At 38.1% G+C, this 23,063-nt stretch overlaps 1 protein-coding gene across 1 annotated transcript in view; it reads right to left on the minus strand.

Moving 5' to 3' along the window:
- Positions 1 to 23,063, minus strand: part of ADAMTSL1 (ADAMTS like 1) — a gene marked incomplete at both ends in the record, with an annotated part of 419,367 nt that overhangs the window by 376,751 nt on the left and 19,553 nt on the right. Inside the window, one exon of the mRNA XM_080708549.1 lies at positions 10,253 to 10,380. Coding sequence (XP_080564675.1) covers positions 10,253 to 10,380 — 128 coding nt within the window. The remainder of the gene's footprint in view (positions 1 to 10,252; positions 10,381 to 23,063) is intronic.

Below are 23,063 nucleotides of genomic sequence, written 5' to 3' on the forward strand. Positions count from 1 at the left end.
TAACAGAGTAGAACATCCAGAAAATAGTACAGTCAGCTGCTTGCTGAGAAGGGTGCCCGGGGCTCACACCGGGAAAAAGATAGTTGCTTCAACAAATGGTGTTGGCAAAACTGGATATTCACATGCAGAAGAGGAAAATCAGACTCTTTTTCTCTCCCCATACACAAAAATCAATTTAAAATGTTCTGAGTTCTGAAAGCTAAAAATTCCTACAAGAAAATATAGAAAAGTGCTTCAAGCAACAAGAAGAAAATAAAGAAATAGTATTCTAGCGAACTAAAAAGATTCCACACAAGAAACAATAGAATGTAAAGGCAACCCATGGAATAGGAGAAAAATTGGCAACCCACACGCTTGACAAGGGGTAAATATTCAAACTATATAAGGCTCTCCATCTCAGTAGAAAAACATAAACAGCCCAATCAAACAACATGCAAGATTCCTGAATATACATTTAAAAAAATAAAAAAGACAAATGGCCCCTAGGTATATGAAAAGATAATGGACATCAATTATCATGAGAAAATTGCAATCAAAAGCACAATAAGATATTATCCCATAGCTATTGGGATGGCTATTATAAAAAAGACAAAAAATAGGTGTTGGTGAAGATGGGAGAAGGAGCCCTTGCACTGTTGGTGAGGATATAAAACAATGCAGCCAGAATGTAGAATGGTATGGAATTCCCTCAAGATATTAAAAAAAAAAATAGAGGCAGTCCCACATCTGGGTACTTATCCCTAAAAATTGAAATCAGATCTCAAACATGTATCTGCATTCATATCTTCACTACATAGCATTATTCATGATCACTAAGATGTAGAAACAATGTAATAATGTCCATTGATGGATGAAGGGATTTGGAAATGTGGTAAATTCATACTATGGAATTATTATTCTGCTTTTAAATAGCAGGATATATTACCGCATGAAACAACATGGATAAACTTAGAGGACACGATGTTAAGTAAAATAAGGTAGTCACAAAGGACAAATACTGCATGATTCCCACTTGCATAAGGTTCTAGAAGAGTCAAGCACACAGAAACAGAGGGGAAAAGGTGTCCAGTGGCTAGGGACAAGGGAAAATGGCAAATTGTTCAATGAGTATAGTTTCAGTTATGCAACATGAATAAGTTCTGTGAGATCTGCTATACAACATTGTTAGTATACGTCATAATATCACAGTACACTTACAGATGTGTTTAGGATAGATCTTATATTAAATATTCTTAGTACAACTAAAAAATAAAAGAGAAGGGGTGACATCAAAGAGGGGATCAGAGATTAGCTCTAAAAATCTCTCTGCACTAAGTCTAGGTCCAAATCTAAAATATTTTCTTAATTCTGTAAAAGCACAGTTGCTTCTACCAACTTTGGTTTTATTGTATAAAGATTAGGTTACTGATCCTTTTTTAGATATTTTATATTTTTCTTTCTCTCTTTGAAGTACAGAATAAAAAATGTATATGTATTGTAATACTGCCTATACAGTTTAAAAGCAAATTATTAAGCATTTAAGTGTCTGCTGTGTGTTAAACACTGTTAAGGCAAATGAAGAGGGTTATTTATGACTTAATTAGAAAAATAATGAACTCTCTAATTGATGTATAAAACGATTCTGCCAGAATAAAATAACACTAAATATAAAAACATCAACACCCCAAAATTCTACAGATGTGTTCTTTATAAAAGTTTGGGGGAAATTTTCTTCTTAAGATATTTTATAACTATACTCAGTAGAAACTCAATGGTAAATTATTAATTAGGTAAATTCCCAAGGGCATAGTCCTGCCCTTGGAATTTCTATTTTAATTTTACCTGGTAAATTGCTTAATTCATAGTGGCAGTTCGACAAATATTTATTGAATGAATTATTTAAAGTAGAGAAGAAATTAAAAACTTTAGAAGGACTACTACTGAACAAACCAAATAAGGAATTTATAATACATAGGGGGGGAAAACCCCTAAAACTAAGAGTTATAAATTTCCAATATGGCAAGTAAAGATTATGAAGATCAAACATATTTTCAACCATTTTCTATTCCAAAAAAACTGGTGTTTGAGGTAAACGAGAAGAACATAAATTGGTTCTAAGCATTCAGTCATCGGCCTTAGTACATTCTCCTCCTGAAAGGAGAGCAGATTTTGGAACAATAGCGCCCCTCCCCCGCAACCCGGCCAAATATATTGCCTGAAATAGTAGATGTCCTGCTAATACATTTAGACTAGGCTTTGACCCCAAAAAAGGAAGGCAATCTCAAACTCTTAAACATACGTCTCAAAACGTGCCATATTCTCTCACAGTCAAAAGTCATCAAACGAATGACACGAGTAGCTAGACTTATGCTGAACTTATGTATCCTTCTTTTAAACAAAGAAAACCTCAAACATATCCAAGGAAAATATGGCTGATAGCATACAATGTTAGGTGAAGTATAACAGATAAAACTTGCTTTTGGACTCACTGGGCTGAAACGTTTAAAACCTTTTAAAACAAGTCCTGTGAAAATAACTGTTTATTGTGATAGACACAAGATGCCTTTAAAGGAAGAAAATATTTGTGTTTACTAAGCCAAAACTCTTGAGGCTGTTCCACACACTCTTTTCCAAAGTGAGTACACTAATTTGCAATCCCACCAACAATGTATCAGAGGTCTCACTTCTCTACATCCTCACCAGTACATATTGAGTTTTTAATGATTGCCATTCTAATTAAGATTAAAATCTCAGAGTAGTGTTGATTTGCATCTCTTTGATTGCTAATGATAGTGAGTATGTTTTCATACATACATTTATTGGCCATTTGTATTTCTTTTTTTGTGAAGTGTCTATTAAAAGAATTCACTTACCCATTTTTTTTTTTTTTTTTTTTTTGGTGGTACTGGAGTTGCAACCAGGGGCTTCCTACTTCCGGGCCAAACTCCCAGACCCAACGTATATTTTATTTGGAAACAGGGTCTCACTAAGTTGCTGAGAGCCTCACTAAGTACTGAGGCTGGCTTCGAACCTGTGTGATCTTCCTGTCTCAGCCTCCCAAATGCGGGGATTACAAGCGTATGCCACCACGCCCAGCTCACTTATCCATTTTTTGATTGGGTTGCTTTTTGGTAGTGAAATTCTTGAGTTCTTTGTATATTCAAGATATTTGTCTTCTATCAGAGGAGTAGCTGGCAAAGATGGGAATGAACCTATCATGTGATACAGCTATACCACTCCTGGGTATCTGCCCCAAAGAACTGAAACCAAACTACCATAGTAATGCATGCACATCTATATTTATAGCTGCACAATTCACAACTGCTGAACTATGGAAGCACTGGACATGTCCATCAACAGGTGAACAGATCGCAAAACTGTGGGATATGGACACAATGGAATTTTACTCAGCCATAAAGAACAAAATCACATCATTTTTGGGGGAAATGGATGGAACTGGATAACATTGTGCTAAATGAGATTAGTCAGTCACAAAAAGTGAAAGGTCAGATGTTCCCCCTCATATGTGGAAGCTAGGGAGAAATTGGGACACAGGAGGGACTCCAGACAAAGGAGGAGAGACCTTAGTGGAGGGAAGGAGGGGACCTAGTTGAAGAAGATGGGGTGGGGAGGAGGATTTGAAGAGGAAACATCTCAATGAACATGATGTACATACACAAGCTTATCAAAGCCACGCACTGTGCCGAGCATGGTGGCGCACGCTTGTAATCCCCGCGCTTGGGAGGCAGAGACAGGAGGATCACACAGGTTCGTAGCCAGCCTCACTGGCTTAGGAGACCCTGTTTTCAAATGAAAATATTAAAAAAAATAGGTCTGGGAGTGCAGCTCAGAGGTAGAAGGGTTTCCAGAAACCCCAGTACCACAAAAAAAAAAAAAAAAAAAAAAGCCACTCACTGTGCTAAGCACAGGAAGGTGGGAACCGGGGAGGGCTCAATGAGTACTATGTGCATAAACATTCCTATCCCCCTGAACGTCAACAAAATCTATGATTACAAGGCACCAATAAAAAATAGGAAAAAAATGCCAAAACTTATTACTGAAATTTTTCTTTTATTTATTATTATATGGCATAGAAATTAGTTATTAAATAAATCCTATAAGTGTTAAGTATCAGTATTTACATGGAAGCAAATCTGTGTTTCTAATGAAAAAAGCATAGAAGTTAGCTCACTTTCTGTGGCACAATTACTAAGAAATGAGAAGCTTAGGATGATCTTCCCCATTCCTGTGGACGAAGACTCTTGGAACTATTTACTTTAATTCCTTGTTTATACATTGACACCATTCTGGAAGCCACATCTCTAGGGGGCAATTCCATAATCTTACTGCTTGAAACTCCCCACATTGTGATGATTTTTATCTGTTGTTCATTGGATAATTTTATCCAACTCAAAGTTTCGATTAAAAAATATTAACCTTTTAACAATACTGTCTTTCTTTGTAAATAGACTTTTTTTCTGTTTCGATATATATGAAGCAGACAAGCCACCTTTTTTTAAAATTTTTGCGGTACTGGGAATGGAACCCAGGGGCATTCTACCTCCAAGCAACACCTGCAGCCCCATTTTTTATTCTTTATTTTGAAACAGGGTCTCACTAAGTTGCAAAGGGCCTAAGTACCTGAGGCTGTCCATGAACCGCGATCCCTGTCTCAGTCTTCCAAATGCTGGGATTATAAGCACGTACAACCACAGCCAGTTCTCACCATTTAATCAGTTAGGAGATAACATTAAAATATTCATCCTCTTAATGTGTTAATTTATGGTATAAATCTATTTATCTGTGGAACATTAGATCAATCTATTATTAGATAATCTCTTAGATCAATTTGGCTTTGCAGAAAATTAAAAAGGTCCTAAAAGTTGTCCAAATTGTTTTTTAATAAACAGTGCGAAGGTCAACATTGTCCTTTAGAGCACACTACTGTCTGACTAACTGGCATCTCAATGGAGCTGCAGTTTCCCTCTTGACCTTGGTTTTGGTATCTGCCTAATACAGTGGTACAGATGATGTTATGGAAATAAGATTCTTACACATCTGAAAGTCTTTGTGGATAAAGCTAAGTTTACGGGCTAAATACAAATCTAAAGCCCTTATGGATAGTGTTTTAGTGTCAAATTTAAAAGAAAAAGCTACACAAATGAGTTCTATTGATTAGTATTCATCTACTACTATTTCAGAGTAGCTAGTGAAGATCTGGAAAGATGCAGCTTCTCAAAGTAGTTGGTATACTGCTTAATTCACTTGAAATAAAGGACCATCAAGTACATGTGGGTATAGTTTCTTTTGTAACTAACACAAAGCAAAAGCGTATTGCATTTTACTTGGTAATACAAGATTATCAGCAGCTGCATTATCTAAGTTATTCAATGAAACTGAATATAGTTTTCCAGAAGTCAGTAAAGAAGGTAGAAAGAGTTTATACAGTGTCATCCTTTGTTGTTTAAGCCAGGGTGGCAAGTCAAGGCAATCATCAATGCTCCAATATCAAAATTTGAGAAAACCAAGTGTCTCCTGTTTTCTGAAAGCTTCAGAAAAGGGATGGGGTAAAAACTAATAAAAGGATTTCATGTAATCTTGCTGGGCCAGGGCTGTTTTCCTAGTACCAAGAACTGTGAGTTGGGAATGAAGGCTTCTATATATAATGCTTGTTTATATCTTCACTCTGCTTTGCCTCTACTGATCTTCCCGTTATCCCCCCAACATTATTCAAATAAATTTCCTGTTACCCCCCAAAATTATTCAAATAAATTATTCAAAAGAGAGAACATTCTGTAATATTTAGAAGTTTAAAAGGACCTCCTTGCAGCTCCTAGTTGCTCAGATAATACAACTCCAGAAGTTGAGGAGTTATCATCTACTTTGTAAAATCTGGGCAATCTACCTCCAGTTACATTTCTAGCATATCAGGAATAAAGTCATTATTAGTTGATAGACTTGAAAAACCAGACCTGAAATTGACCTAACAGTTGGAAAACTGGCAAGTTATGTCACAAGGTGGATGGGATTTATTTGGATTGAATTAAAATGTTTACAATGAAACTACTATACACCTTCTAGTTACCTGCTGGACCTTTAGGGATATATGTATTCATAACCTCTGATTGTTCCCCCGAGTATAAGGTAAATGAATTGAATTCAGATGCCTAAATTTGGAGTAGAAGGAGAGGACCCATTGATTTTATTAGCCCATTAAAATGAACAAGAAAACCAAAGATAGTCATTCATGGTAGACTGCAGCCATCATCCCAACTTGCTACCTCTCTATATTTCATGTTTGCTCTCCCACTCTGACTCTTAGCTTGGTTGGTAGTTTAACTTGTTCAATGAGAGACCAGCAAACATGACACAGAGGCCTGGGATAGGTGTTGGGCTGTTTTCTTCTTGCACTTCTACTATCACCAGCAGAACTGGCTTAGTCTAGTCGGCTGCAGGATGAGGGACAAAATCAGCAGAGCTTACTTGTCTAAATTGGTCCAGATGAAGCCAGCCTGGATCAGCCAATATCCAGTCAGCTGCAGAAATGGGATTGAGCCCATCCAAGGCCATAAAACCTCCCAGCCAAGCAAGAATCTCCTATCTGAGGTCTTAGAGATGCATGCTTTATTGTGGCACTGGAGAAATGGTACACCAATGAGAGCTTCCATTGGAGATAAGGGTCCAAGGAAAGTAACAGAATATAGTCTATCAGGTACTAGAATAGATGGTGCTAGTTCTTGAGAGAAAAAAAAAACTAGAAAACTCTTTTTGTATGGTACTGGAGATGAAACCCAGAGGCATTTTACCTCTGACCTATACCCACAGACCCATTATACTTATTTTGAAACAGGGTCTCACTAAATTTTGAAGCCCTCCATAAGTTGGTAAGGCTATCCTTGAACCTGAGATCCTTCTGTCTCAGCCTCCAAAGTAGTGGGATTATAGATATGTGCCACCACGCTTGGCTTAGAATACTTTTTAATATCAAATTTATTTTAAGTTTTAAAGCTAAAACAGATCTCAGAACATGTCTGCTTCTAAATTGAAAGATTCAAATATGTTTTAAGTCTGGCCAGCCTGAGGATAGATGCAGGGCCATATTTAAGCAATGCTTTAATTATAGTTAGGTCTAATAAAATAATATTTGAATATTATTCACTAAATTACAATTTGTTTTATAACTATATTTATGTATTATTTCTTACTGCTTGGAGTTATTTATGTTAATGAAAATTTAATTAATTAATTAATTTTGGTACTGGGGGGTGGAACCGAGGGGCCCTCTATCTCTGGGCTATATTCTCAGAACTGTTTTTATATTTTATTTGGAAACAGGGTCTCACTAAGTTGCCAAGAGCCTCTCTAAGCTGCTGAGGCTGGCTTTGAACCTGCGATCCTCCTTTCTCAGCCTCCCAAGTACTGGGATTACAAGTATGCACCACCACACGTGGCTTAATGAAAATTTTAAAAAATACAAAAGAACTTAACTTTGACTGAAGAAACCTTGGTCTTTTGAAACATGAGGCTATAACCTCAGAAACTGCTATTTTATTGAAAGAAGATCTTGATTGTAAGAAAAATACCAAGAAAACAAATAGCTTCTTAGGTGCTTAACAACTTAAAAGATCATTGAACTTCCTACTCAGATCCTAAGCAGATACATTCCGACTAAATAGAGAAGAGAACATGTTCAAAGTGAATTCTTGATTATCTTTAGGCACCAAAGGAGATTTTCTCCCCATATTTATTTCACATAAAACAGAAAAATACAGAGATTGAAATCCTATTTATAAAACTTGTGAAGTGATATGGAATGCCAGAATGAGCAAGGCAAGGAGACAAACAAACATTTGGAAATCTCTGATTCCAAACATAATAATCCCATGGTAAAGAAAACTGAATTTTGATTGTGGAGGGCCTCTCTCGGGTGAGTGGACCTGACCAGCATCTACAGAGGTAGAGAGAGTGAGAACTCAGAAATAGCACTTCCAGGCATGGAGATATATATCAAAGCCCAGCCCCCCACAAAAATATACTGCACATATGTGTGAGTTTATATATGTATATGCATGTGTCATTTTGAAAAACACAACATAGGTGAGCTTCTGGAATTTCAGCAGAAATTATCCAAGTTGTTTAAAGATAGCCTATTTTATGGCTAAATCATCAAGTGCTTTCTAAATATAAGTGTATACTTTACATAGGAGCTAAAAAGTCAGCATCTCAACATCTCTGAATGTTTGACGGCACCCCATATTTACATAATATTATTACAAGGGCATTTATTTAGTCACTCTGGATTCTCAAATTGCCTTGGAAATACAGATATTGTAGATTCATACACCTCCAGAGACAATACCTCAGTCTTAGTCTTGCTCCTTTTAAACCTGTAGCTGGGGCTTCTAGTGATTAGGGCACAATGAGCTAATGAAGTCCTAGCATGGGATGCTGTTCCCAGAAAACCCACTACGGCCACAGACTGAATGGTGGATGCAGGGTATCTGTCGTTTGTCTAAGCAGGATCAGAATCAGCACAGTTCAAACTAAGCCTATCTCACAACATAAACCTTAATAAAGAATGATGTTAAAATATATAAGGCACATAAAAAAAGTCCTTTTATGATTAAAAATATCATTTCTACTGAGACTGCTATAGATTTTAATGGTGGTTGACAAGTTGTGATTTGCTAAAGAATGACTAAAATTTTTTTAATATAAAAATATCCATGTGGATAATGTGTTGGTCAACTTTAAGCAACAGCTTCCTAAAAGTAAAAAAAAACACATTAATATGTCTTTTTATTCATGCTAAATTTTGAAATACCATCTAATTGGCAGCTTGTTTTTCTTCTTCATATTTCTAAAGAATGCATGGTCTGCCCCTTTTCCAACATTTTCTTACTTCTTGTCAAGCCTAAGTTTACTGAGAAAATTTTTTCCAAAATTTACAAGTCAAATAAAGGCCTATCTTGTAAATTTAATAATTTACATTCTATTTATCCAATATATTAGAATTAATTGCAAATGCATTATAAATAGAGGACAAATGATCTTGCCTATGGTATCTGAATAGGATCCTAATATCTGGAGCCTTAATTTACTAGGTGGCAAAATTGGTATTTTAAAATTTTACATATTTTAGTTGTGATTTGAACTGAGTCCTTAGCTTACTTTTCTGGTTTCTTACTCAGTAAAAGATTCTAATACAATATAACATTCAGATCACTGAGACAATATAAAAACTCACATATATTTCTTACTAGTATTGTGAGACACATGTTTTGGCTCATTCCTACAGAATCTTTAATGATGCTAATCTGAGAAAACTAGATAGCAGGAACATTCCAACTGTTACATTTTCCTGAACCTCCACCTCACTACTTTCTGTTGTTTATAAAGAATCTAGGAGAATCCACAGATGTATATTTCTCTTCTTCTGTTTCATGGTTTACAATGTGTGGTGAAATGTATTTTATTTTATTATTTTTTTGTGTGCGTGGTGCTGGAGATTGAACCCAGGGGCATTCTACCTCCGAGCTACATCTTTGGCCCAATTTTTTATTCTTTATTTTTGAAACAGGGTCTCACTGAGTTGTGGAGGACCTAAGTAGCTGAAGTTGGCCGCAAATCTGCGATACTCCTATCTCAGCCTCCCAGTACTGGGATTACAAGCATGCACCACCATGCCCAGCTGGCATGGTAATTTTGATCAAGCTCCTGCTTGCTGCCTTTAACACTTTTTACTGTCAAATATAATATTTCATTAGAAAATACAATCATGGCTTTTCATATTTTATAGTGTAGAGACAAATCTAGCTGTAGACCACATAGCTCAAGACAGTTTTGAATGATCACTCTCATTATTATTATTAATAAAAAAAAACCCTTTCCACTCTAAGGCCTCAGGCCTTTTTCTTTCTGTGTAGAACGTCTGCAGCCTCCACTTCTGTCTTCCCCGTTCCTCTTATTATTTACACCATTTCCTCTGCCCTTGCTGTTCCTCCAAAGCTCTTTATAATTAAAAAGTCATAATTTGTTGAATGAATGACTTCTGATTATCAGAGCAACTACAAAACCAATCCAACTTTGCAATCAATCATTTGCAAAGTACTTGCTAATACGGAAAATCCAACATAAATTCAGTTTCCTGTGAATGCCAACACTGTCCCTATTTTTGTCACTGTAGTTATTAAAATGATGCAAAACCACAACCTATTATGGAGCTGATGATTCTAGAATCGCTTCTTCTGTGGCCCCAGGATGAAGGACTTACTTGCTGCTGAGACAGCGTCTCAGGGAGTAGGAAGCCCCTCCGCCGCAGGTGCGTGAGCACTCGCTCCATGGGCCCCAGGCGTCCCACAGGCCTTCCCGGTCCTCCTCGGAGCGTGCCGCCCTGGAGCTCTGCCAGAAACGAGAGGATGGTCAGCATCGTGCACTAACTGAATCCCTAAGCACACGTCCTGAAATATGGTGCTGCACGTCTCTAAATAATGGCCTTGATGGAAACGCAACTCTGCATGGGATTCTTTCTCATTTAATCATGTAGACATGATTAGGGAGAGGGACATTTGGATTTAAGGACCTGGGCAAGGACTGGAGTGGGCAAAAGACTGCAGTTGGAGCCCATGGGAAAGAAAGCCGGAACAGGACTCTGGGCTACAGCAAGGTTGACTGCCTTAAGTCACAGTTCTTCCCCGGGTTCATGAAGCTTGACATGTAGATACCAGCACTGCTTTCTAGAATCTAGCCATATCTTGTGTGTGTGTGTGTGTGTGTGTGTGTGTGTGTGTGTGTGTGTGTGTGTTATTAGGGATAGAACCCAGGGGCTTTCTACTTCTGGGCTATACTCCCAGATCTATTTTATATTTTATTTGGAAAAAGGGTCTAAGTTGCTGAGAGCCTCACTAAGTAGCTGAGACTGGCTTCAAACCTGCATGCTTCTCCTGTCTCAGCCTCCCAAGCACTGAGATTACAAGCGTGCGCCACCACGCCTGGCGAGACCACTGACATCTTTTTATGAAGGAATTCCTTTCTCAGTTTTCACTTTTGTTAATGGGAATAATTCTATGAAGTTATTTGAGAAATGCAGAGATGGCCTCTTAACAGATAAATGTGTTGGTTATTCACAGGATTCTAAGAAAATGTGCATCGACTGCAAGGATGGATGGTAGTCATATACAGGTCTCAGTGTTGCACTTAACAATTCTCAGAGATGAGAGAAAGATAACACTTGTGCTATGTTAATGGAACAAACCATAGAGTTAGAAACCATCTGAATGTAGGTATGGACTGGTTTACTATGTGTCCTTGAACCAAGTAAGTTGCCGACCCCCATGTCTCAGTTTTCCTTCCTATAAAATGAAGATATTCTAATCATGTATACACACACACACACACACCCCTATGGAGAAGGGTTACCTAAATGATCTCAGTGCCTGAGTAAGGTACTAATTTTTTTACTTTGCAGTAATGAGATCCTTTAAAAATCAATTGCTATTAGGCTCAGTCATTCAACTGATTTCTCCTTGGAAACTTTAAGACCTATACAAATGGAGTCAGAAACCTGGCCTCTGAGCCTTATATAATGGCACATGTATTATTTAAATTCCTAAATTATTTGATAAGAGGTCAAAGCAGGAACTGTGGGTCCATTCAGCTTATTGGAAGGGGCTGCCAGCTCCAGAGCTTTCTAACATACACAGAAACCTCTTTATGCTTGTTTTCTTATCATAAAGTGAATAATAAAGATAACTATCATCATACCAAATCATTGTGAGGATTAAAATAGTATATAAAAACCATTTAAGGTGGAAAGAACCCAAATATTCATGGATAGATGAATGTATAAACAAAATGCAATATATACAATGAAATATCACTCAGCCTTAAAAAGGAAGGGAATTATCTCGGTGTGGTGGTGTGTGCGTATAATTCCAATACTTGGAAGGCTGAGACAGGAAGATCACAGGTTCACAGCCAGCCTCAGCAACTTAGTGAGACTCTCAGCCACTTAGTGACACCCTGTTTCAAAATAAAAAGTTAAAAAAAAAATAGGGCTGAAGGTATAACCCAGAGGTAAAATGCCTCTGGGTTCAATCCCCAGTACTGTTAACAAAAAAAAAAAAAAAAAAAAAAGGAAGGAAATTCTAACTCATGCTAAAGCATGGATGAAATTTGAAGATGTTATGCTGAGTGAAATAGCCAGACTCAAGCAGACTCTTACTGTCTGACTCCACTCCTGTGAGGCCACTACGAGTGGCCAAACTCATAGACAAAATAGAATAGTGGTTGCCAGGGGAATGAAGAAGGGGCATGATGAGCTAGTGTTTAATGGGTAGAAAGTTTCAATTTAGGAAGGTGAAGTTCTGGAGATGGATGGTGGTACTGGCTATATACCAATGTAAATGTTCTTCATGCCACTACACTATCCTTTTTTAAAATGGTAAGTTTTGTTAGCTATATTTTACTACAAGAAATATATACACATATATTTTTAAAAAGCACCTAAGGCATAGGTAATATACCCTATCTATGCATCTATTGCTACTTTTGTTATTCAACATCACTTATAAGCATGCATGCGCCTTGTAAGGTTACAGGCAGTACATCGGCAAGGCACATGGCAGTTCTGGGGCTGAGCCCCTGCACCCTTCAGGCATCATCTCCCAGCAATCCCTGGCCTTCCCACAGTGGTACCTTGTAGCCACCTGCTGTGCCACAATTGCCTGCTGAGTGATCTGCCAGCAGTTTCAGGTTTCTATAAAACGTGGCCTGGCATGGATGACAGAAACCCGTTGGTAACCCTAAAGTCTGTTCTCTCTATAGGAAGTATTTATGGAGCTCCAAAGCCTGGTTTTTAGGATTAATAAACTCAATCTCTAATCACTACAATATGTGGTACTCTGGTTTAAGAGGTTAATTAAATAATTAGAGAAATGACTTTATGTTATTGAAGTACATGTACTCAAATCTCTTCTCCAGATGCCCATTAAATTCATTTACCAGATCTGCAAAAGTTCTCTGTGCATCTTCTGACACTGCTTGTGTTTGCTCTGTGTGACTGGAAGATGGAGCTGTTGAGAGGGGGGCACTGTTTTCCTGATGACTTTACTATTTGCGTGGCAAATGTACTTTTTATGATGCAATTTTCCTCATTTTATCCAAATTCAGTATGACTGAAGTGAAAACAATATCACAAAAGGTAGAGTTTGTGCAATGATTGAAATGATTACAAACTTTGATCCTAGCCAATTATCAAAACAATTCTTTTAAAAGTTTTATCCTCAGCATTCACATGTGAAGAGCATTTCCATGTGACATGAAAGCACCAGATCCCATGTCCTTGGGGGAGTTCTCCAGTTGTTCTCTGGGTAAGATATTTAGGAAGTAATATGTGGTTGGCATTGTGTTTTTCTATAGAAACAAATTCTTTCAAACTCTGCTACCGTGGCTTGCTATTCTTCACATATCTTGTTTAAAAAGGCACTAAAAGGCTCCGAGGTAACATTTCATGGACTAAATATCTTACCTTGTCCCAAGTTAAAAGTTTCAGCATGACTAGACAAATGCCCTCATTTCCTTAAAAGATATCTCACACTAACCTAGAAATGAAGCATGGGCCTATCTCTCAAAGTGGAACAAATTCCAAGTTTTCTTTTAGCAAGTAGAATAAACACAATTCATTTCAACTGAATTCATGTCTAATGTTAGAGAAAGTGATTTCCCTACTCTTCAACTGTGCCAGATTTTTATATCTACTACCAGAAAGGACATTTTAGCAATGCTTTCAGATCATTTAAAATCTAGCAGTATTTGCTTATTGCAGTCTTTAAAACAATCTTCAATATAAACATCTTTTGTGTCTGGCTCAGGTAGAATTCACGTTTATTTCTCTCTTTTAAATGTGCAGTCCTTTTGACTTTATAGCAATACTTTTTTTGTGTGGTACTGGGGGTGGAACCCAGGGGCATTATACCTTCAAGCTATACCCCCAGCCCAATTTTTATTCTTTTATTTTGAAATAGCTTCTCACTAAGTTGCAAAGTGCCTCACTAAGTTGCTGAGGCTGGCTACAAACCCGCACTCCTTCTGTCTCAGTCTCCCATGACAAGCATGTGCTACCATACCTAGATATAATAGCACTTTTTAAGAAGTGACAACTTGGATTGCATTTCTAGTGGGAAACTGAGGCTTAGAAAAATAAGGAATAGATAAGAGAAGGCATAAAAGCAATATTGATTGTATCTGAAACCAAAATTTTACACTTTTCTATAAGTCAAGCCAATATTTTTCAACTTGATTTCTAGCCTATACTTGTAATATTTTAATTTCACTGTTTCCAAAAGATCATAGATGATACTAAACACAGTAGTCAAGAGAATATCCCTAGCCATAGAGATGGAAATTTCAGCAGCAATGTTAGGTGATATGATGGTCGTCATTAATATCAAGGACAAAGAACTAAAAAAACAACCGTAAGTTTCTTTAAGAAAGCCAATGTTTACCGGTGGGAGATTTATCATAAAAATCAGAAGCATATCTGATGTTAAACTCATTTATAAAAATTCTGATCATTTCTAGATCATTGGTGTCACATACTGATGTTTGTTTGTTTGTTTGTTTATGCGGTACTGGGGATGGAACCCAGAGGCATTCTACCTCTGAGCTACACTCCAGCCCTATTTTTTATTCTTTATTTTGAAACAGGGTCTCACTAAGTTGCAGAGGACCTCACTAAATAGCTGAGGCTGTCCACAAACCCACGATCCCCCTATCTTAAGCTCCCAAGTACTGGGATTACAAGTATGAGCCACCACACCCAGCTACATATTGACCTTTAAATGTAGTGTTTGATGAAAAGACTTTCAAATCAACTCTGTTTTTGTTGGGAAACCCAGAAACCAACTTTCAATAGCACTGAGCCATTGCTCCAGGCCAGTCCCCAGGCTCTAAATGTCAATAAATGCCAACTACATGGATACAGATTGTGGTTGCAGATCATTATATGTCTCCTACAAACATCAGAAGAACTTTCCTCCATCCATCAGCCTCATAATGGAGTTATTTTCTCACCTTTACTGACTTATCTAAACACAGTTTTCACCTGATAGTTTTGTGGTTGATTCCAGAACCAATTTCACTGACCAAGTGAGACTGACAGCTCCATGCAGTTAAATGCTCTGAGCAATCACATGAAGTCATATTTTCCCTGCCTTTCACTGTCCAATAGACTCTTAACCTTACAATGACCCCCTGTGTACCACTTTATCCAGAAACCTCTTTCATTGGAACCTGGATAGGTTATCAAAGACTTCTGGTATTGGCAGATGAAGCACAAATTAGTAATAAAAGTCTCTAGAGTTATATTTGCTCAGAGGCACATGTATACAGAGTATTCGGAGAATAGTTTTTCCAAATGTTGTACCCAGAGGTCAAGCCCTGCAGAACTAAATGAAAATGAAAGTAGGTGCTGAGGAAATGGTTGATAGGTGTTTGTAAAATTGAAGTTATATAACAGATGAAGTTCTATTATAAGCAAAGAGTTTTTCAGACATCAACGGATCCTCAAAGGTAACGAAATGAGTTACAGGAGGATGCAGAGAGCGGTGCTTACAATTGTAAGATCAGCAAGAAGGTACCAAGCCTCTGGTTTTCCTCTTCACCCAGAGAGACAGCATTTAGCTCAAGCCATCTGGACCCATGCATGTGGCCGTACGGAATGGATGTCACAGGCTTCTAAATTAAAAAGAGGGGCAACTCCATCAACGATGAGAGAACCACTTTCCCCTAGGGTGTGCCCAGGCAGCGTGGAGAAATCTCTGCATAGAAACATTCTGTCCATGTACATACGCAGCTTTGGAAACGAATCTGCAGATTCCATTTTTAGCTCTCCTACATACATCAGGTCTCTATAAATCTTATCTAATCCTTGGCTTCTTTAACAACTTGGAATACTGGTTCTGCTGCCAACTGTACATGGTAGGAGTTGTGATTCCTTGCTCCTGAAAGCTTACAGACATTAAGCAGTAACTGGGCTCTTGTAAAAGTCCATTAGCTTTTTGATGTGCTTTCTTAAAGGGCATGGTGTACGGATCCCGAGGCATGTGCCTTCCCAGATGATATTTGCTGTTAGTTTTGCTTACGAAATTCGGATCATCTGGTTCTTATCACAGCTGCACTGTTGGGGTATATGATGAACTGCCAGTGACACAGTGCACGGTCTTTCAGAGGCCACTGCACGAAGCCTGTCCCTTGCTACTGAAGAGAGAAGTCAATTCTGTAACAGGATGTAAAAGCTATCTGGACCAAGGGGACTTTGGGGGACCTGCCTTCTTTGTTTTTCACTCTGTCTATGTACACATTCGGCACCCCCTTTCACCTGTCTGTGTGGGCACCTAATTGCAGCTAAGCCTCCAGGGTTAGTCACCGTGAGGGAAAAGGTTGGGGTTTACTAAGTAGCTATATGCCAGGAAGGATGCCAGGATTTGCACAAATTCCTGGATTTAATCCTCACAATGAGCCAGCCAGGTGGAATGTTTTTACCTATTTTACTAATCGGAAAACTGAGACTCGGGGATGTGAGAGAATTTGCAACATGGGACAAGAGAAAAGCACAGGCTTAGGAGACAGGCAGATTTGCTTGTTATAAAGGAAATTGATTTAGGCTTGTTGTTCCATCTCTTTGAGCCAGTTTCTTCCTCTGCAAAATGGGAACATGAATACTTCTCTCACCTGGGAGACTGAAGATGAACAGAGAAAACATATAAAGTGCCCAGTGTAGTTTTGGTTTTCATACCACAAATACACACACACCCAACCCCAAGTCCCACAGCTAATTCCTGGGGGAGCCAGGTTTTATATCTATATCTACCCATCTTTTTTTCCTACTTAGTTTCAGATTGGGACTTTCCTTATCAAACAGCATTTATCAGCAAATAAATTCATTGTAAAATGTTGAAAACTAATTATATTGTATTAGATAACATTATTTTGTCCTCAGTATTTTTTCTGAATCTGAGAATAACATCTTGAAGATGGAATCAAGGCAGCTCCATTACTTTTTAGGAAACAAAAACTTGACTTTGCTCAATGTAGAACGCTTCAGTGAGATTTTCATTTCAGAGCTATGGTAACTTGATTTTTCTTGTCTCCTATCCAAGGACAAGGCTGGATTATAGTTCATCTAGCTGAGAAACCTCTGGGCATTTTGGAAAGCTCCATCAAAACACAATTTCACAGCCAGTTAAATTAAAATCAGTAATTGCTGATATAATCCAAGATTAGCATTCAGGAAATTTGCCACTGGCCACCAAGTAAGTTATTTTATCTTAAGGGAAGGCAGAGATTAAACTATTCTATCACTGTTTGTTTCTATTACTTTAAAGGCGGGAATTTAATAAACACTGGTTTGTCATAGTACTGACAGAATATTGATATAAGCAGTATTATATACTTTTCTTCTGATAGAAATTTCTAAACTCTACTTTTAGATATGTATATACACACAAATTTATATATGCATATGTATGAATATATAGGTCTGGAGATTTTTATTAGACGTGGCCTGTTAGTCTGGCTTTCTTTTTCCATTATAATATTTGCTTTACACTCACAACCACCACTGCCTAGCTCCTGAGGCTTGGTGCTGCTCAAGCATGAGTAGAAGGCTGAAGTTAGTTACTGACTTCACAGAGGAAGAGAAGGCCATCAGAGACCTGCATCCTATAGAGACAGCAGTTATTTCAAAGACTCACTATGCCCATTCGTCATCACCTCTATGGCCTTTGCACTGGAGGGATATTAGGATGCCTTTGTACTGTTTCACCTGAGGTATGCAACTTTAGCCATCTTACCTGGAGTTCTAAAAATAAAGCTCTTTTTCCCGGCTAGAGTTGCCACTGTTGTTGTTTCTTTCTTCTACTTAAAAAGCAAAAGAAATCTCCAATGGAAAATAATATGTAGGCCCAATACCAAGAAAAACAGCGAGGAGTCACCTCCTGGCGCTCCCACACCCCTCCACTCCCCAAAAGAGGCATGTTTGAAGCCCTCCCCAACAGAATTCCTCCTCTGCTCTTTTTGTGAATTCTTGACTTCCCGGTGAGCCAGAGAGAAGTTTCAGTTTCCATTTCCATCTAATCTAACTCAAGCTCTGTCCAAACTGTGAGTCCAACCCGCTGCAGATATTTTCTGCAGAATTGGCAAATTTTGCTGAAATGAATTAACAAAACATCTGTAGCACTAAGGAAGCATCTGAGGCTCTGGAAAGCACATGTTGGGTTTTGGAATCATGAAGAAAGAATTCCTGATGAAGAAAAAAAAATCTCATTTTGTGATTCGTTGAGGAAACTGGGCAGTCAATAAATTAATATGGCTTGGGGTTCGATGAACAAAAAGAGACCAAATTATAATTGATGATAGAGAAGCTGGGAGATATGACTAGATGGCTTCATGTCATTACCCACTGAGTCAGCTTTGGGATTTAGCAAAACTTTCTCAACTCTTTCTTGGTTGACTACTGTGCCAACAGAGTTTTTAAAAAAATCATGAAGTGATTTTGAATGGGATTCTGAATATAATTCAGGCTCTATTCAGATACATATGGTGGGTTAAATTTTTCAAGCATCATTAAGATATTGTGGGATGAATGTCTCTAATTGAAATAGAAAAATGTTCTCCCGTTCAATAACATTTTTTCTTTTCTACGTTCCTGTTTCTACTTTTGCTCATGTTTGATTCTCTGTACTCAGAAAGTATAATTTCTTAATATTTCACCAATTTTACTTAACCTGCAATTGATGTTCCATTCCTAGATTATTAATTTGTAACTAAGTGCTCTAGAATACATTAAAATAAGCCAATGTAATGGCAAATGCCTGTAATCCTAGTACTTGGAAGGGTGAGAGAGGAGGACCGCAGGTTCAGGGCCAGCTTCAGCAACCTTGTGAGGCCCTTTGCAATTTAGTGAGACCCTGTTTCAAAATGTAAAATAAAATAAGTCTAGGGAAAAGCTCATAGGTAGAATGTATCTGGGTTCAATCTTTAGTACCACACACATAAAAAGAATACATTAAAATAAGACCTAAGAGCTCTTCAGGATTATCCTTCTGCATAATAAATATCTTCCAGGTAGATGGTAAACCCTTTGATGGAAGGTACCATACTTTCTATTTTTGAGTTACTTACAGGTATAATCAAAATAATGATCTAGAATGCTATGATGAAATAAATCTGAGATTTTGACAAATGTTTAGTGGAGGAGGAAATGCTTTAGAATTGTGCTTTGTTTTAAATCTCCAGTTAGTTATTTTCTCTTAAAAATGTATGCAGAGCACAGAATAAGCATGGGGAAAGGAAGAGCAAAAGTGTGTGAGAAACATCTAGTTACTTAAAATTCCCAAGTGGTTTCAAGCGTAGGTACTATCTTCTGGAACATCTCCAGTTATATGCCACCACTTTTCTTTTCTGGGCTAAAAGATGAATCCCACCAAACACTCTACCATCTGTAACTCAGATGAGTACATTTCAAAGAGCAACAGTTCTCTCAGTTACCATATTTTTGTAGCTTCAATAGGTAGCATTTTCCTCCATTATTAATCTGTAGCCGTTGCTATAAGTAGCAGGTTGGATACTTGGAACAGTTCTACAAGCTTGGCAGATTGGGCAGTAAATCACTGGGGGTTCATGTACTGTCCCGGTGGTAATACATTCTTATCATGAATGTAAAGCAAATCAATCAAGCAGCTTAGTGATACAGTAGATGCTCTTGGGCCAAATAGCCCTGGTGAGGCAGAGATGGCAATCAGCAAGGCACTTGCTGCCTTGAAGTAATTCCTTCCCATCGGTTTTACCATTTGCATTGGGTCCTATTTGGTTTTGTGTCTATCAGCAACTATCAGCCACAGAACTCCCCCAGTTTACGGAGCCCTCTAGAGCTTAAGCTTTTGGAGAGACCTGGTACTTTTGTATGCATGTAAAGTCTAATCCTGAATGCTCGTTTACATTTCTGTACTTCTCTGAGTCCAGTCTTGTGCAGTAACACTTTTTACAGAGTATATAACAGGAAAGATAAATAATAATATATCTGACATCCTCCTTACTTAATCAGACACTAAGTCTTATCAATTCCATTTCTGACATCCCTCTTTCTTCCATTCCCACCTCTTTCAACCCTGTGTTCATAGCCTTAATTTGGTTCTAGTATTAGTGCCTGGCATTTCACAAGATGGATTCCCCTCTATTATCATTATTTTTGTGGTACTGGGGATGAAGCCCAGAAGCTTTTCTACCTCCAGGCTATACTCCCAAACCTATTTTATACTTTATTTGGAAACAGGGTCTCACTAAGTTGCTGAGGCTGGCTTCGAACCTGTGAGATCCTCCTGTCTCAGCCTCCCAGGCGTTGGGATTACAAGTGTGTGCCACCATGCCTGGCTATTATTATTTTTTACCTCCAGCCTCCGTACTCTCCCAGTCATCTGTCATCTGTCATCTATTCTGTTGCCAGTCATCTTGCTAGAATACACAGCTAACCTGTTCACTCCTTGCTGAGACTTTCTCTGGATCCACTGTCTACAGTTGGTGGGATCTAGTAATGGGTTCCAGGTGGGCTGTGACTGCTCAGAAACTAGGCAACATTTTGGCATATGTGTGTTATTATGCTTCTGGAAAAAGGATTCATTGCTTTCATCAGCTTCTCCAAAAAAGGTGAAGAACCATTGGGTATAGGACAAAGCCCAAATTATTAGAGTGGCAGACAAGACCCTTTTTAACCTGAGCCTAAATCAACATTCTCTATTCCTGCTGCTCCTGATCGCACACATCCCCAGCACTCTAGTAACCAGCTTTGCTTCTTGGTTCCCATGAGGGTTTGGGAGGACCTCTGGTATTCTATTCATGGCCTAGCTACTGCTTAGACTCCCCTCCTCCTCATTCCCTACATTGTTTTATTCTTTGACTTGTGTGCTCCTGCTTAAAGATGCAGCTGTCTTGCCATCTTTTAGCAACACCTTCTCTAATCTCCAGGTAGGATCAACCACTACTTCACCGGTGTGTTTTGAATATGTTGCTGGGGCTTGCTTCACATGGCTGGTTTAGCATTTGTTAGTCACTTGTTTACACATCTATTCCCAGAAATAGGCTGTGAGTTTAAGGGCCACGACAAAGATAAATGTGCCTTTGCACCCCCCAGTGCCTTGTAGAACAAGGGATATGTAATCAGTTTCAATCAATATTCATTGAATGAATAATTAACACAAGGCAGGTGAGGACAAGTTGAGTTGAGTGCCTCATTCATAAGGGCTGTCAGCCTTTGCTCCTGTTCATATACATCCAGCTTCTCTAGACAGAGGGGAGAAATGTATGCAGAAGCCACAGAGAAGCCAGGGAATGGAAGAGGACAAAAATAAATCTAACCCACGGGGGTGGGGTAGATGATCACATTTCTGCTTATTCACATGTCTTTTTATGCCAACTCTAAATTTACCCAAAATGTTTAAAGCTAAAAGATGCTTAACCTGCCACATCTTGCCTTAATCTAGCAGAATCCAAGTTTTAGATGCCTGTCCGCCAAAAGCACCCTCATCACTGAGTAAACAACAGTCAGTCCCCAGGCAGCACTGGGGCAGCCAGCAGAGGTGCTTTCTGGAGATGGGTGTACCTGGACTAGGAGGGGCAGAGACTCAGAATGGAACAACAGTAGGAGGGTGAGGATGTCCTGAATTAATTAAAGGCACAGGCCCCAGCCAGGAAAAAAAAATCATATGAACACAAAAATTATTGGTGGCGAATACAGAAAGTATAGGTGGGAGAAAAAGTTGAGCAGAATTTAAAGGGAAGGAAAAACAGAAGTAAAATTTAATATGAGTTTTAAAGTATGAGTTCTGTACTGTAGACAATAGGTTTCATGTAAAAATAAATCTAAAAAAATTTAAAAAACAGATTTGACGTTAAAAGATATTAAGGCAAAATAGTAACATGAAGGCCTGGAGGAGAGGAACTAGGAGATACTCAGTTTTTTATTCCTACTGTCTGGCACAGGGCCTGACACAGATTTTAATGCTCAGTGGTTGCTTCATAGTTGTGATTGTTGTTCTTCTTCGTGGTGTGCGTGCGTGCGTGTGTGTGCGCACACACTTTAATTTTAAAACATTTCAGAGGGTGTTCATGGCTAATATTGATGGTAAAATTTTTAAACAGGACATCTGCTGGGCAATAGGTTGTGGCCACTGCAATATCCCTGCTTTACCCTGACTTTGTCATTATTGTATTTTGGGCATCTGTGCTTTAGTTTATTCACCCTCACAAGAAGGAATTTTAGCTAGGTGACACTGCTAGCCATGAAAATGCTTAGGATTCCAAATTAGCCCATTTCATCTAAGTGCACTTATGAATCCATTTTCTATATGTTATATATTATATGTATAAATATATAATATATAAATATATTACATATTTTATATATTTATTTTTGTTCTACTGGGAAATGGCACTCTGCCATTGAGCTATGCCCCAAACCCGCTTATTTTACTTTGAGACAGGGTCTCCCCAAACTTCCCTACTTGGCCTCATGTTTGCAATTCTCCTTTCTCAGTTTCAAAATATTTGGGATTACAGGCAGGTACCACTGGCCCTGGCTTACAAATCAAGTTTCTAATCTACAGAATGGCATATGGGCATTTTCTGGGTTTTATTCAGCAATGGTATAAATATTTTAATGGAAATGCTAATAAATGTAAGAATATCAAACAGTGCAATTGCTAAGTGAAATTCAAGTCAGGATGGTCCTACTATCTCAGCCAAAAAACAAAATAAAACAAAACAAAACAAAAAACAGTTAAAAAGCAATTACTAAAGCAAAAACTCTCTATCTGGGACTCCCTTTTTATATATGTACCCAGAACCTAGGACAAATCCTAAGTAACTTCTGCTCAAGAAAAGAAATGCTATATCATACTTTGTACTTTTTATTAGTGTGTTTCTTTCATCCTTTGAAAATCAAAACACACTTATAATTATCAGTCTCTAAATGGTGGGGAAAAAGTGAGCTGTATTTGATGGTGTTCAGTTTCTGAACTGACTCAATTCTT

The sequence above is a fragment of the Muscardinus avellanarius genome, assembly GCF_963383645.1.
Source record: "Muscardinus avellanarius genome assembly, chromosome: 13".
Taxonomy (NCBI): domain Eukaryota; kingdom Metazoa; phylum Chordata; class Mammalia; order Rodentia; family Gliridae; genus Muscardinus; species Muscardinus avellanarius.